This window comes from Thermochaetoides thermophila (genome assembly GCF_000221225.1).
Source record: "Thermochaetoides thermophila DSM 1495 unplaced genomic scaffold scf7180000011818, whole genome shotgun sequence".
In the NCBI taxonomy this organism is placed as follows: domain Eukaryota; kingdom Fungi; phylum Ascomycota; class Sordariomycetes; order Sordariales; family Chaetomiaceae; genus Thermochaetoides; species Thermochaetoides thermophila.
This window is the reverse complement of record NW_006383034.1, coordinates 223,097-237,955: the sequence shown is the minus strand read 5'-3', so window position 1 is coordinate 237,955 and position 14,859 is coordinate 223,097. Positions and strand designations below refer to the sequence as shown.

Here is a 14,859-nt window from a genome sequence, read left to right as displayed (position 1 = left end):
CATCTACCATTAGCGGTGGGCTCGTAGGTGTCAGCGTTTCAAGTTCTTATGAGTCCGCATTAGCTTTGGGAAACGATAGTTTGCTATAAACTATCAAGGAATGGAGTCCCCCAACCTAGATAGTAATATAGAGACCGCGTGTATGGTTTGGAGAAAGCTACGTAACTGGAGAAGCTAAATGGAACAAAACAACATCCCAAGCAGCAGAAAGGCGTCTTCCCTCCAACTGACTAAGCCCTGAAGGTATCCAACAAACCACGTAAGTCATCAATCATGAGATATAACAATGCATCCAATCCCTCAAAGAAGACAGATAAAAAGAGAAAAATAAAATCCTGTACCACAAGACCAGGGAACAACAATACCCGGTAGAAAGCGTCTAGTCTCTCACAACTGGCTCTGTTTTTGTTTCCGTTCCTTATCTTCCCTTATGATATCGGCGCAGAACTTTTCCCACATTTGCCTCCATTCATCCAGAACTTCTTGTTTTCTCTCCTTTTCTAAGCAAGAATGCTCAATGCTCCACACGATTAATTGCCGCAAACCATGGAGGGTCATATCGGACTTGCCAGCCATAATCTGGTAGAAATCATGAGAGAGACGCGATCTGGCCGAGGTTGGTTAGCTTCTGTGGTAGCTTCAAGGAGAGGAAACTTGGAAAAGAAAAGAGAGAGAGTTACCTACCTAAAAGGAGTGCCATTATCCGTGCTGATGGTGCAAGGGACATTGTTCGCCAGCAGATTATACACCGCATGCCCACTAATCCGCGGTGTCAAGCCCAGGATCTCGTTTGAGATGGGGCATACCTCAACACAAACATTGTTCTGTTTCATTAGCTCCATCACGTAGGGGTGACGAGGCAGCGCGAAGCCATGGCCGATGCGCTTGGAGCCGAGGAGCAGAGCATCAAAGACGTTGCCATCAGTCTCAGTGCCCATTTCCAGGGTTTCGCCACAGTGGAATAAGAACGGTATATCAACTCCCTGGGCCGCGCATAGACGCTTGAAGGTCAGAAGTTCGGTCCTGAAAGCCCTGAGTGGCTTGCCCTGTCCTTCTTCACCAACCAAGTCGAAACCAGCAATATACGGGCCTAACCTCTTGTTTAGCTTGGCCTGCAAACACTCCTGTAGGGATCCCGCGACTTTATCGTTGGGCATGGAACGCGGGAAACACCAGATAACCTTAAGTCCTTTTAAGATCCGGTACTTGTGTTCCCTTTGGAACTTCTCATATTCCTCAATGATAAGCTCCAGTGTCTCCTCGTTGTTATATTTGGAGGAGCCGTTGTCTTTAAGCACCTGATTCGATTCCATAAAATTAGGGCGAATCTCGGCATATTGAATGTTGTCAGCGACGAATTCTTCCAAGCATGCACGTGTGTACTTCCTAAAGGCCGTTTCATAGTTAAACAGCCCTTTCAGCATCTGGGTTCTTCCGTTGAACTTTTCCCAAGCCCTTTTCAAGATAACATTAGAAAGCTGATCATATAGCGTGTTTAGCTGAGAGACTTACCCAGCGATTGACTGGCAAGGATGGTGCGCCTCGTCTTCATGGAATACCAATTTACTCCGAAGCCATTGCATTGCATCCATGTTCATGATATGACTCGGGAAATCGTTGATGAAGTCCTTGAATAGTCTGGCGCCCTCTTGTTTGGGCTCGCAGGAGTAGTTCGTGTCAAATGGGTTTACGGATTTGCCCTTGGCCAGGGCCGGTCGATTTCTCTTGTCCCGGTCTTCATCACTCAGAATACTGAATTGAATCCTGCATTTGTCAAAGTCCTCTTTTCTCACCAGGGGCATGCTGCTCCAGATATACATTTGCGCCATCTCCTGGGCTATATTGAGGAGGAAGTCCTCTCGAAGATTAGCGTTGAAGTGAATGTGGAGATGGCCACCCTTTGGCATCTTCAGAAGGAGATTGAAGAGCTCTGTCCGTTCGATTAGTTCGCGGTTGGAGAGAAAGTGATCGCCGTAGAAACGCTCATGTTCTTGGCCACCGAAACCTAGCCTTTTACTGGCTTTCTTGTAGATCAACTCTTTATCCCTCTGGACGATCTCCTGAACGATATTATTGGCCTTTCTCTCTGTTTCGGACGCATTTCTCTCGCAATCATAGTCAAATGCCAAGGTTTTCTCATTGTTCACGAGTTTTAGTCTTAGGTCGTCGTAGTCCTTGGAGGGGCTGGTCTCGAAGAACTTGTTCCAGAGCGCTGCTATGTTAGCTCTTGGATTTGATATCCTGGGATCCCCATGGAAGCGGAGTTTTCCGTCGATCTCATTCTGAAGGAGAGGTGTTTCAGGCTGCTTCAACCCAAACTTCTTTCTCACAACTTCCTCGTGAGCGTCGACAACTGGATTCTTGTTGCCCTTTGCAGACATGTTGTGCTTGGGTAGAATGCTAAAGATGAGAGATAATAAACGACCACGTGAGAAAAGACTTTGCCTTGACGATGCTCGAGACTTGTCGGTGTGTTGACGATTCGTCGTCATACTCGAGAACAAGCTATGTGCCAATTTGTAAAAGAGCAGCGGCGCTCAAATAGATATGTCTTCTCCGTTGGACTGGCACAAAATCAAAGAAAGCCTTGTTCACTTTGAAGGCAGCGTTGGAATGGACAAGTACCCGGGTCGGGTTAGGGCAAAGTTGACTCAACGCGCTATGGAGAATGAGGCTGTACTCTGGCTATGAATCCAGAGCCTTGCGGCTCATCAAGAGGGGGTGTTGGTTCGGAAATTGTCAAGAAAGATAAACTTAAGAATTGCAAACAGTCGCGGACATGGGACGAACACCCAAACGGCAGGGGAGGTGTGGGCCGGCAGCAGCAAGATTCATGCGACAAACAACTTGCTGGGAGTGAGAGGTGTTTGGACGGAAAGCCTAGCCATGAAACATGGTGGTTAGGCAGCCCGAATGATGTTGGGTGCTCATCGTGGAAGTACAGGCAGTGGCTGAACTGTGGTGATGAGGGGGTGGTTGCTTAGCGACTATTGGTATGGTACCCCATCATGAGCTTGATCCCTGTCGGCCGCGCGCTTGGCCAATCAAAATCACCTGTGTCCGAGCCTTCAGGGTCTCCCGAGGGCTGTCCAGAAGGTTGACTGGCCAAACTGGCACACTTATCAAGGGGGTATCCCCGAAGCTAAGATGTAACAGCTGTCGTGTGTTGGTGCCAATCCCATCAATTTTGATCTGGACATATGCAGGTATGTCTATACTGGCTTTGTGTAACACGGTTCCATTGACATCACCTCTGGGACCACACGCTGCAACCTGTCTCCCATGTCGGAAAGCCAAACCATCGGCTTGGGCCTCAGACCAAGTCATTGCGATAAAACCAGGCCACTTACCTCCGAAACGTGGCCGACGGCTGCCGACTGCTCCTACAGAGACAGCACGCCAAGAGGGCATCTACGACGTCCGGCTGCTCCCACGTGGCATCGCCACATTTCAGCCCTATGGGAGCGGTGGCTTAAAACCAATCTGCTGGCACCAACCCCTGACGACGTCCCTGGTCTGTTTTAGGCAATGGTCTTTGGATTCTCCATCTGACCCATCTCCCTGGCACGGCGCTCGGATACTGAACCCGTGATTGCCTAGTTCCGGTGGCAGGCTAATCCAACGCCAACAAACCTAGCCGCCTCCATCAAGACCGGGCCAAGGAGCAATCGAACTGTTTCCCAGTCAGCCGCTTTCATCTGACCGTCACCGCCATCGGATCCGGCCATCAGCCGGGACTCAGCTAGGCTGCGAGATGGAACCTCCGAACGAGCTTAACGAAGAAAGACACATTGCGCTGTTTCAATGGCACTTGATTGTCCAGCCTAAAGAAAGCTAACCCGAACTATAGCGTGGCTCTGTTTTGGTCACAGCAGCGGACTCCCTGTATCCGAAAGGGAGCTATGGGTTTCGCTGCTGTAAATCCATGCTCTCTGCCTTGAACAGTCCCGAATGACTTAACACCGCCAACGGCAGGTGGATGTTTTGGATTGAGTGTTGGGTGAGGCGCTGATGACACCAGCATGCTGGTAACACCACGTTAGTACTCATCAGGCCCGCAAGCCGACCTTCGATCTTACTGCAAGATTGGAAATGGCACGGCGGTGGTACATGTAACAGAGAGCCCATTGCCTCTCTGAGCAGCTTTATCACCCTCTTTGGTCCACAGCCCAGGCTAAGAACCGATCTGCTTGGTACCCTCCGGTAATGCAGAGGACATGGAAAGCCGCTCCGGATCGTCATTGACTGACTCGCAGTGGCTTTGGCAACGGCGTGACTCCTTAAGAACAACTTATCAGACCAGCCCAAGTACGTACGACCATACCCAGTGGAAAGCACGGCATCCCGTCCGCTCTGCCCTAGTTAAGCCACTGAGGGCCCGGCTAGTAGTTGGGTCGGTGACGACCAGCGAATCCCGGGTGTTGTACGTTTTTTTTCGTATTTTTCCATTGGTAATGGCTCAGGGCTCTCTTATACAGCGACCATTTACCCTAGCCAACTTTTGTGTCTAAAATATGGCAGATCAGACCACCTGAAGATAGCACCACATCACAGACAAGCACCACCATGGAGATAACTAAGAGCTATCAACTTTTTTTGTCAGGATATAGTCACTACCATACAGCTTGACGTCAAAAGATTGGTCTTGAGGTATAATCGCAGCCAAGCCAACTGCCCACAACATGAAACCAAGGAATGTCACCGAAAAGGTGCCATTCATACCAGATATTTTTGGCTCTCTGGCTAATAAACAATGCCACAACTCCTGAAATGCCTGGAAGAGCACTCAGTCTAACGTGCCGTCGCCGAAACTCCGATGCTGGTCGCTCCCAATGTGGCTCGAAAACAGGCGACCGGTGTGCGCGCTATGCTCCATCTATTCGCTATAACTTTTTCCGCATTCGACCTCCCACATTTAATCATCGAACTTGATGGAGCCCACGGCGTTGGTGTCAATGCGACCGCCGCGGTAACTGCCCCTCTTCTTCTTGTTCTTCTCCTTGGTGAACCCCTTGCCGCGGGTGACGCTCAGGTCCTCATAGGCCTTGCGGCCCCATTCGTGGCCGGTGAACGCGTTGGAAGCAAACTTAGGGTCAACCTTGATGTCCTTGCGGACGCGAGAGAAGGGCTCATTAACCTTGCCGTTGTTGTTATTCTTACCCTTGCCGCGGTTGTTGGTCTTCATGGTGCTAGGGTCCGGAGGGAGAGGAGCAAACTTATCGACAGGGTAGACCTTGTTCGGCTTGTTCTTATCATCGAGCGTGGCTGAGCTGTCAGATGCGGTAGACTGAGCAGAGGTGTTCTTGGCATCAGTCTTCTTCTTGTCGTCATCAGAGTCCGAGTCGGAGGAGGAAGAGGAGTCGCTCGAGGAGTCAGAGCCGGACTCAGGAAGCGGGACATTAGCGGCCTCCTTGGTCACATCATCGGAATCGGAGTCGGAGTCGGAGGAGTCAGACGAATCGGAGGAGTCGCTAGAGGACGAGTCAGACGAAGAGTCGGAATCCGAGGACGACTCGGAAGAAGATTCGGAAGACGAAGTCTCTTCCTTCTTGACTTCCTTCTTCGCAGCAGGCTTCTTGTCATCGTCCGACTCAGAGCTGGAATCAGAATCCGAGTCAGAAGAATCAGAGGATGAGTCGGAGGACGATTCAGAGGAGGATTCCGAAGATGATTTAGAGGAAGATGATTCGGAAGACGACTCAGACTTGGTCTCCGCAACCTTCTGCTTCTTGGCAGCCGGGGCTTCGTCCTCCGAGCTGGAATCCGACAGATCGGAATCGGAATCGGACGAGTCGCTGCTTTCAGCCTTGCGCTTCAGAGGATTAATGGCAGGCTGCTTGGGGGCCGCAGCAGGCTTCTTCTCATCCTCGCTGTCGCTGTCGCTCTCACTGTCGCTGCTATCATTGCTCTCATCGTCGCTATCCTCACTGCTGCTGTCCTCACTGCTGCTTTCGTCGCTGCTGCTTTCGTCGCTGCTGCTTTCGTCGCTGCTGCTTTCGTCACTGCTGCTCTCGTCACTGCTGCTCTCGTCACTGCTGCTCTCACTGCTGCTGCTGCTGCTAGATTCAGAGCTCGAAGATTCCTTCTCAGGGGCATCTTTCATCTCAACGTCACTACCCTCGTCGCTATCGCTGTCGGAGGACTGAGAGTCGCTGCTGCTACTGCTGCTACTCTCATCGCTGTTGCTGTCATTGGTGACCTTTTTAGCGACGGGCTTGGGGCTCAGGCCCTCCGTCTTCAGGGATTCCTCCCAAGTCTTAAAGATTGTGACCAGCGAAGACTGACCAGTGGAGTCGCCCGCCTTCTTCCAGCCCTTGTTCTCGCGCTGCTTCTTGAAAGCAGCATGGGCATCTGCGAAGTCATGCTCAGAAAGGAAGTTCTCAATGAGGTCCAACAGCTGGGCGGGGGGCTCTGCAGGCGCTGAGCGGGTAGCACTCTGGACCGCAGACTTGGGCTTTGACTTCTTGCCGGCCATTGTGGAATCGCCAGAAGTGGTTGGTTGGTTTTTGCTGAAGACCGGGGTGGAATTGTTGGAAAAGAGCCAGGCTGGCGGTCCGGCCATGTGCGGAAATTTACGATTTAAGGGCGCGGGTCGCCAACTCAGCGAGTTGGTTCTTGTGGACTTTCAGTGGGCAGGTAGGTTCCCAGGGGGTAGCGGATTTTGCGGCACGTCAAAGAGCTGGCTGGGGGATTGTTGTGGTTGCAGAAAAATTTCCCCAGGATCCTCGCGTTCCTTCCATTTGCGCCTCACCGCCTAAATTCTGCCGACCAAAAGTGGGATAGCATCCTTGGTCCCTTGCATTGCGGGGCTGGCATTGACCGCCAACTACAGTGCTTGCACGGTGTTTGGACAGTGGCTGATGCCAAAGATATGCGTATCACTACCCCAAGTTTCAAGCTCATGTTAAAAGTCGACAACATTATTGACACTCTCGCTAGAAGTGGAATAAACTCTTTCTGGTTCCATTGGATAAGGATACATTATTATTCATAAAGTTCTTGCTGAATTCGATATTCAAGTACTGCCCTCTCCCCTCCCTTACTCAAATCATGGATTCACGAATGAGTCTTGGACTTTTTCGACTCCAGTCCAGGTACCTTGCGTTTTGGCATACTTAGAATGTCACTTTCAGTATACACATTTCCTTCCCATTAACTCTAGCTATCATCGCTATATTCAGTGACAAATCTTGGTTTGCACCAGCCAGTTCACGCCGATTTCTCCTTCAGTAAGCCGGCTTTTGCCTCAGCAATCTCCCGCCCACACCTCTCCCACACCTCCAAAGCCGTCAAGACCGTGCTCCAAAACATCAAGAAGCCCACAGTCCCTTGTGAAACCGGCACCCATCCAATGATGGAACCAGGCACTGACAGGTCCATCACATCAGCCGCCATCTTCCTAACAATCTTCCACTTCTTCTGTCTAATCACGCTCTCCTCCCACTCCTTCTTCTTCTCTTCATCCCCATCCTTTCCTCCCTTTCGCTTCCCAACCCTCACTGCACCCCTCAATAACCACAACCTCCCCACTCCAGCCAACACTCCCGTCGCCAATGCCACAAACCACCATTTCTGCGACTCCGCAATGATCCTCTCAGTCTCCTTCCTCCCAAAGAACGCTTCAGCCCCAGCCTCCAGCATCAACAAGTCCGGAAACGTCGCGCTCTCTAGCAAGAGATACACAGCCATGAACGACTGAGACAGAATATCCAGCACCCAGGTCCCGGTGGCCAGCAGGGAGGTGTTGCTGTCACCTAGGGAGCTAGGGCTATCTCGGAAGCTCTCGTAGGCGTTCGTGAAGGCCTCTAGAAAGCGAAACAGACGGAACGGGCGGCGGATGAAGCCTAGTTTCGAGGCGAGTGCGTGGAGAACGTATTGTGGGGGGAGATGGAAGAGGGATAGAGGAGGGGAAAGGGGAGGGATCAGGGCGTAGTAGGCGGCTAGGACCATGGCGATGGCATGGAGGCCGCGGAGGAGACGTTCGATGCCATCTTTTGAAGAAGTGGTTAGTGAGTGAGGTTCAATGGAATGTGGGATGTAAGGTAGGTATCATCAGAAATCAAGGGGAGCCACGATCCGTACAGGCGTCGGTAGAGAAGCGGGAGAATTGCTCAAGAGTGGTAACTTGGATTGCTGTCATTTTGAGCTTTTGTGATGGCTGTCCATGGATTGTTCAGGAGAGAGAACAAACTACAAAAATTGGAACTTATGAGAGAGATCTATACGAGCTCATCACATTGCTCTTCCCATATATGGCTCTCGTTGAAGACAGATTGCTGTGTGGATAGGAAAAGACAGGTCTCCATGATTGGTCCACACGGCTAAGCCCACTGTCTTGGCTCAGCTAGCCAGCCGAGGGTTTGATACCCGTTGGGCATTGATTGATAAAGATAAAAAAGGCCAGGAGACGGTATGCCTGGGCAACAGTGAGTGCGTGAAAATAGAAGGGCACTAGAGTTTTGTAACCAGGCGACAAAACACATGGAAAGGCACAGAGAGGATAACGCAGCAACAAGCCACCCCATTGACAAAAAGAAAAAAATCAGGCATAGCCCAGCTGGTCTACGAGACCGGCCTAGGTATGTATGTACAGCGTGCTTCGGCAACCAGATGTCATTCACCACTTCTTTTTCTACTACAGTAATCCCCTTTTACATGCCCGGGGAGACGAGCCGGCCCTTCTGCCTTGAGTCGTGCGTCCAACCACCGGCGAGCGCCTGGCCGCCGGTCTCCTCAGCAAACTTCTTCATGCGGGCCTCGAGCTCAGGACGGAAGTGACGGATCAGACCCTGGATGGGCCAGGCAAAGGCCTCGCCGAGAGCTGTAACCAATTAGTTTGTATTATATGACGCTGAGAAAAAAGGTAGGAAAAACATACCGCAAATGGTGTGGCCCTCAACCTGCTTGGTGAGCTCCTGCAGCATGTCGATCTCGCGCGGGCGGCCCATGCCCTTCTCGAAACGCTTCATGATCTGGTCGGTCCACTTGGAGCCCTCACGGCACGGAGTGCACTGGCCGCAGGACTCGTGGCGGTAGAAGTGACTGAGACGAGAGATGGCGCGCACAACGTCGGTGCTCTTGTCCATGACGATGACGGCAGCAGTGCCGAGACCGGACTGGCTGTCCTTGAGGGCATCGAAGTCCATGAGCTGGTCGTCGCAGATATGCTTGGGCAGAATAGGGGTCGAAGAACCGCCGGGAATGACAGCCAGCAGGTTGTCCCAGCCGCCACGGACGCCACCGCAATGCTTCTCGATCAGCTCGCGCATGGGAATGCTCATCTCCTCCTCAACAGTGCACGGGTTGTTCACGTGGCCGCTGATACAAAAGAGCTTAGTGCCGTGGTTGCGCTCGCGGCCGAAGCTGGCGAACCAGGCGCCACCACGGCGGCAGATGGTCGGGGCGACAGAGACGGTCTCGACGTTGGCGACGGTAGACGGGCAGCCGAACAGACCAACGGCAGCAGGGAACGGGGGCTTAAGACGGGGCTTGCCGGGCTTGCCTTCAAGCGACTCGATCAAGCTGGTCTCCTCGCCACAGACGTAGGCACCAGCACCGCGGTGGATGTAGACGTCGAAGTCGTAGCCCGAGCCGCAGGCGTTCTTGCCGATCAGGCCCTCGGCATAGGCCTCGTTGATGGCGTTCTGCAGGATGGCAGCCTCCTGGTAGAACTCGCCACGGATGTAGATGTAGGCGGCAGTGGCGTTCATGGCGCGGCCGGCAACGAGGCAGCCCTCGACCAGCTTGTGGGGGTCCTTGCGCATAATCTCGCGGTCCTTGCAGGTGCCCGGCTCACCCTCGTCGGCGTTGACGACCAGATAGCGCGGCTTGTTGTCCTTGTCCCAGTCTTTGAAGTTCATGAAGGACTGTGTTTGTTAGCGCTGCGGAACCTGACTTGATCTGAAGTACGCATACTCAATGAGGGGTGGAGGGAACGGGACGGAAGCACGACGCACCCACTTGAGACCGGACGGGAAACCGGCACCACCACGGCCGCGCAGGCCTGAGGCCTTAATCTCGCCAATGATCCAGTCGTGGCCCTTGAGCAGGATCTCCTTGGTTTTGTACCAGTCGCCCATCTTTTTGGCGTGCTTCAGATCGGGCGGGTAGCGGCCATAGAGGTTCTGGAAGATGCGGTCCTGGTCCTTGAGACCGCCGTAGGTGCGCACGGTAGCATAGTTTGGGTCCTGGACTGTAGCGTAGGCGCGGGACTGTGGTGTCGAGGCGGCAGAAGTGGTGGCCGCCGCCGCGGCAGCACTCGAGACGGCGCTTGAGATGGTCTTTGCCGACGCCTTGGCCGGCGCCGCAGTGCGGGACAGCATCGTGGTCGGTTGTCTCTGGTCTCTGCTGCTCGGGCCAGCAGAGTTCTGCAGGATGCCAATTGGCCGGGTTTCTCTCGGCGCGGAGAAAGGCGGCGGGGTGGGTAAGGGGACGTTGGCCTGGGTCGATGGCAGCGATGGTGAACCGATCGAACCTGTGGATGAGCGGCTTTCTGAGCTTCCAGGTTCGACGGCGTGAGGCTTGAGCTTTAGATTCCGAGTTCCCTGATTGGCTAGGTGGGGTTGGTGTGGCGGTGGATTTGTGGCATGCCGCCAAGACTTGATGGTGGGGCAGAAAGACAGCCTGCAATGATGCAACTCAATCTTCCAATCGCGGGCCTCGTGCTATCAGCAGCGGCTTCACCGTCGTCCAGTCCAGGTCAAAGCCCGTTGACAGCCTCTCGATCACTGATTGACCCAGACAACTACCATCACCTCACCCCCAAAACAACCCAGGTGAAATCATGACATTCCAGCCTCTACAGTAGCGCCTAGAACTTCCCAGTTCAAGTCGAACAAGTTCAAGAAAAAAACAGCAATGTCTTCGTCTTCCAAGACACGGCACTCCATAGTCCCTCCTGTCGTCCACACTGGCCCGAAGCCGCCAGTCCATTTTACGTCGTCCATCTCCATTGCCGACTCTGCGATTCTCATTGGAACAGGCTTGATCACAATTCACTCGGAGAGCGTGATTCACCCGCGCGCCAAACTAGACTCAACACTTGGACGCGTCAGCGTTGGACGGCGGTGTATCATCCACGAGCGGGCAACACTCGGTGCTGTGCCAACCCCTCCTCCCCCCAGTATGCCAATCGTCCGTGGAGGAGAGGGTATGAGCGTGGCGCTGGGGGATTATGTTATCGTGGAGGTGGGCGCCACGGTGGAGGGAGGGGAAACGGTGATCGCGGAGGGGACCCTAATCGGAGTAGGGGCCAGAGTTGGGGCTGGGGCAAAGATTGGGAGAGTAGGTTACTAGGAATGGTCAAATGGCTGTATTTAACTTAGGCTAACGCACTGTCAACAGCATTGCACACTTACGCCAATGAGCGAGATCGCGGCCGGCGAGATGTTGCCAGACTTCACTGTTGTCTACTCCAACGGCTTGAGAAGAACTGACAATCGCGGCATGACAGAATTGAAGAACAAAGGCATCACACGACAGATTGATGTGTTGAGGAGGATGATAAAAAGCAATCCACAAAAGTTTGCTTAAACGTGTTTGAAGTTTGGTTTTTTTTGCTTGGGCCTTTTTTTTTTCGCAAAGATACCCCAACGGCCATATATCTGGTTTTTGGACTCCGTATTTGCCGTTGCCAAGAGGATGTTTTCCTAACTGATTCGTATACATGATAAATATGTCCATGCGCGCACTTGACATAATCCAGACAGCCCATTGCTCATATTCCGTAGATAAACCATCACCATCCATCCTACCATCCATGACCAGAAATCCCATCCCATACCATGCTTAGCAGACGGAAGAACAAACTAGGAAATATTGTTGGACCCTCACTCACTCAGAGAAACCGGACCTTCATCCACTCGGTGGTTCCCAGACCAAGGTTCAGGCCGTTCTCAGCCCACCACCTCCTAACCTCAGTCTGGTCACCCAACGAATCCTCCAGAGCCTCCTCAATATCCATCGTCTTGTATTCAACCCTCTTTCCCTTGCGACCTCCCATGTCGGGAAACTCTCCATGTGCATACCTACGCCACCACTCCAGCACATGCACATGAGCATGCAACGTTGGCTCGACCAAAATCTGGTTATCAAACTGCAAGTTATCATCCCCGCGCAGTTGCCGCCACAGGTCCAACACCTCGACACGGCCCCAGCGGCTAGCCATCTTGCATACGCCGTCCTGGTGTCCAACGGGGATCCCACTCTCCTCCCACCAACGGATCACCGCCAGCTGGCCCCACTGTGCAGCAGCCAGCAGCGACCGGCCCGGCTTTATGACGATAGTCGGATCCTGCAGGGCAGCCTCGCGCCACCATTCAAGGACATGAACATGACCTTTGGCACTCGCGCTCTCGAAGGCAGCTTCCGAATACTTAAGCGGTAACCCAGAGCGGCGCCACCAGTCGAGAACATGGACAAAGCCCCTCTCTGAGGCACCATTAAGGGCCTCAGCGTCATACTGCTTCTCCAAAAAGGACGGCGAGCGTGCCCACCAGTCTAGGATGGCGGTGCGGCCGTAGTAGGCGGATGCCTTGGTCGGGATGGTCTTGCCGTCGAAGCAGCGAAAGATGTGGCTGAAGTGCGACTCGATGTAGGTCAGGACGCCGGTGAGGGAGAACTTGAAGATGAGGTGGGCGGCGAGCGCAGAGAGGTCATTGAAAGAGGGAGGGGCCTGGGCTAGTTTGGCGCAGACGGCTTCCGTGTTGGCTGTAAGAAGAGTCCATTCGAGCTCGTGCATGAAGACTTGGAGAGGATCGTTGGGGTCCTTAGGTTCTTTGCGCCAGCCCTGCTTGGTAGGCATGGGAAGTTTGGTATAGATGCCCAGACTCTGGGCCAGTTCCCAATCGTTGGTGTGCTCGAGGATCATGCTCCAGATCTCCGGCGGCAGAGTGGATTGAGCCTTTTTCTTGGTGGCCAGCGGAGCGTCAGCTTGGGCATTGCTGACTTCAATGTCGTGACCCAACTTGAGGAAATCTGCTTGATTCTTGATGATTCCGACGACTTCATTGAAGCCATCCCACTCGACGACTCGCTTGTGAGGGCTGTGCTTGTCGTAATGCCACAAAATTGGAGGCATGACACGAATCCAGGCCCACTTGCGATGCAGCTTGCTCATTTGACGCCTAGTCACAGGGTTCTCCCAGAGCTGGTTGCTCATACCGGGGATCAGCAAGATCCGTTTTGAGGCGTCCCAGGCGCGTAGGACGTGAAGAAGGAGGTTGTCTGCAATCCCGCACATCATCTTAGCTAGGGTGTCGGCATCGATGGGCGCCAGGACGAGCAGGTCGGCCCACTCAACCAGCTCGTAGGCTTGCTGCTCCAGAGCATCAATGTCCTTCGAATGTAAGCCATCGGGAGGACCTGATCGCCGGAGTGAGCGGTTCTGGAGCACAATGATCTCCTGAGCTAATCGATGGGTGATCTCGTCGACGATGGCACGGGTGGTTATTTGAGGTTCCTTGGAGAGCCGCACGGCAATCGCTTCGGCGAAGGCAACGTCGCGGGAGCCGTTGGCGGCTACGAGAAGCCGTAGACACGGAGGACGCCGTGGCTCACTAGAGGAGCCAGAAGCCGGCGCCATAGTGTAGGCAGCCGGCTAATTGTTCGAGATATCGTCTTGTCCAGTAGACGTTTGGGTCGAGGGAATAGGGTGATAAGATGGTAGTGGAAGTTTTTGAAAGGTCTTTTAATGGACGGTCGTGGACTTGTGGTTAATTGCTATTCCGAGCGACTGCGGTGCCGGCTTTTCGATCTGTGTCTTTTGAGAGGCAAATCCAATTACTGGTGTTACGAAATGCGGCGCCAGGAGACTCGATGACGTCTTTAACGCCGTTTTAGTTTCCTGGAGGCGCCGGAGATGGAGCACTCGGTCGCAGAGAAGCGGTTGTTGCGTCTTCACGGCTTGGTGGTAATTGCGAGATTAAAGCTTGGAATCGCAGGAAAAAAAATTTCAATCTGATGATTTGCTCTTGCTGTCGTGAAGTCCACCTTGCCACAGATTAAGCCGGTGGTGTGTTTGACGTTGTCATTACCTTACGATCGTCGATCTAGAAGCTATTCTTCAGGGTTCAGATGAATGGCAGTGTGCAAGGTGGGGCAGAACGTTGAGCTGAAGGCCAGCCAATCATGCCATGGGAGGTCAGCGCAGGCATGGTACGGACCAGGGTTGGAGCCCCACTTGAAACAATGTTTCCGGTACACTACAAGAGAGTCAACAAAGCCTCAATTTCAAGAATTAAGCTGCCGAATGCAGACTGATCCGGTAAAGTAAAATTATTAGATATGCTAACAGCAGTCATTAATAAATTCAATTATATAAGATGTTTTTCTCTGACGATGCACCCTGGAACGCAGCTCACGAAGAACTCGATCGTCCTGAGAGGAGCATAGTGTATTTTCCGTCCACAGTGGGGCTCAAGTCCGGTGCGGACCGAGCCCTCGGGTCCGAGTGGGGTCAAGACCAGGGCATCAGTAATCTCGACTTCCACCATCAACAATCTCATCGGCAACTGATAAGTGATCTATCTACTATGCTTTTGTGATATTAACAAACAAAAAGCATGTCGAAGCTTTGAGGGCTCAGATGGTTATGGTCCTTTGTAGAGTCGTTCCTGGGGGCCCATAGACCACATCCGTATGCTAAGACTTCAAGTTAGTGGATCTCGTGGAACGGGTGTTTTTAACATCAATCTTAGAGCAGATCTTTCTCATGCTGATATGTTCACTTCATCTAGAGCTAGAATCCACTAAATCCACTATTTTCGATCAAACTTAAGCATTTTCTGCGTTGAATCTTCCCGCTCTGGTAAGTGATGTTCTGGTACTAATGAATAAAGGAGGTATTGGCTATGATTTATA

General features: G+C 52.7%; 6 protein-coding genes across 6 annotated transcripts; 1 reads left to right on the top strand and 5 right to left on the bottom strand.

Annotated features, from left to right (window-relative positions):
* Positions 1-387: 387 nt before the first annotated feature.
* Positions 388-2,381, bottom strand: CTHT_0041000 (deaminase-like protein; the record flags this gene model as incomplete). Its single annotated transcript, XM_006694443.1, has 3 exons — positions 388-607; positions 685-1,455; positions 1,513-2,381. 3 exons carry the CDS (start codon positions 2,379-2,381, stop codon positions 388-390), a joined length of 1,860 nt encoding a protein of 619 aa, XP_006694506.1.
* A 2,534-nt stretch (positions 2,382-4,915) lies between these two features.
* CTHT_0040990 (uncharacterized protein) lies at positions 4,916-6,475 on the bottom strand (the record flags this gene model as incomplete). Its single annotated transcript, XM_006694442.1, has 1 exon — positions 4,916-6,475. The coding sequence occupies one exon, from the start codon at positions 6,473-6,475 to the stop codon at positions 4,916-4,918; it is 1,560 nt and encodes a 519-aa protein (XP_006694505.1).
* Positions 6,476-7,209: 734 nt separating this feature from the next.
* Positions 7,210-8,140, bottom strand: CTHT_0040980 (uncharacterized protein; the record flags this gene model as incomplete). The annotated part of the gene is made up of 2 exons (XM_006694441.1): positions 7,210-7,991; positions 8,083-8,140. 2 exons carry the CDS (start codon positions 8,138-8,140, stop codon positions 7,210-7,212), a joined length of 840 nt encoding a protein of 279 aa, XP_006694504.1.
* A 511-nt stretch (positions 8,141-8,651) lies between these two features.
* Positions 8,652-10,322, bottom strand: CTHT_0040970 (NADH:ubiquinone oxidoreductase 51 kDa subunit-like protein; the record flags this gene model as incomplete). Its single annotated transcript, XM_006694440.1, has 3 exons — positions 8,652-8,821; positions 8,879-9,866; positions 9,957-10,322. The coding sequence occupies 3 exons, from the start codon at positions 10,320-10,322 to the stop codon at positions 8,652-8,654; spliced, it is 1,524 nt and encodes a 507-aa protein (XP_006694503.1).
* A 535-nt stretch (positions 10,323-10,857) lies between these two features.
* On the top strand, positions 10,858-11,532 carry CTHT_0040960 (uncharacterized protein; the record flags this gene model as incomplete). Its single annotated transcript, XM_006694439.1, has 2 exons — positions 10,858-11,283; positions 11,344-11,532. The coding sequence occupies 2 exons, from the start codon at positions 10,858-10,860 to the stop codon at positions 11,530-11,532; spliced, it is 615 nt and encodes a 204-aa protein (XP_006694502.1).
* Positions 11,533-11,836: 304 nt separating this feature from the next.
* Positions 11,837-13,582, bottom strand: CTHT_0040950 (uncharacterized protein; the record flags this gene model as incomplete). The annotated part of the gene is made up of 1 exon (XM_006694438.1): positions 11,837-13,582. One exon carries the CDS (start codon positions 13,580-13,582, stop codon positions 11,837-11,839), a length of 1,746 nt encoding a protein of 581 aa, XP_006694501.1.
* Between the last annotated feature and the right edge of the window lie 1,277 nt (positions 13,583-14,859).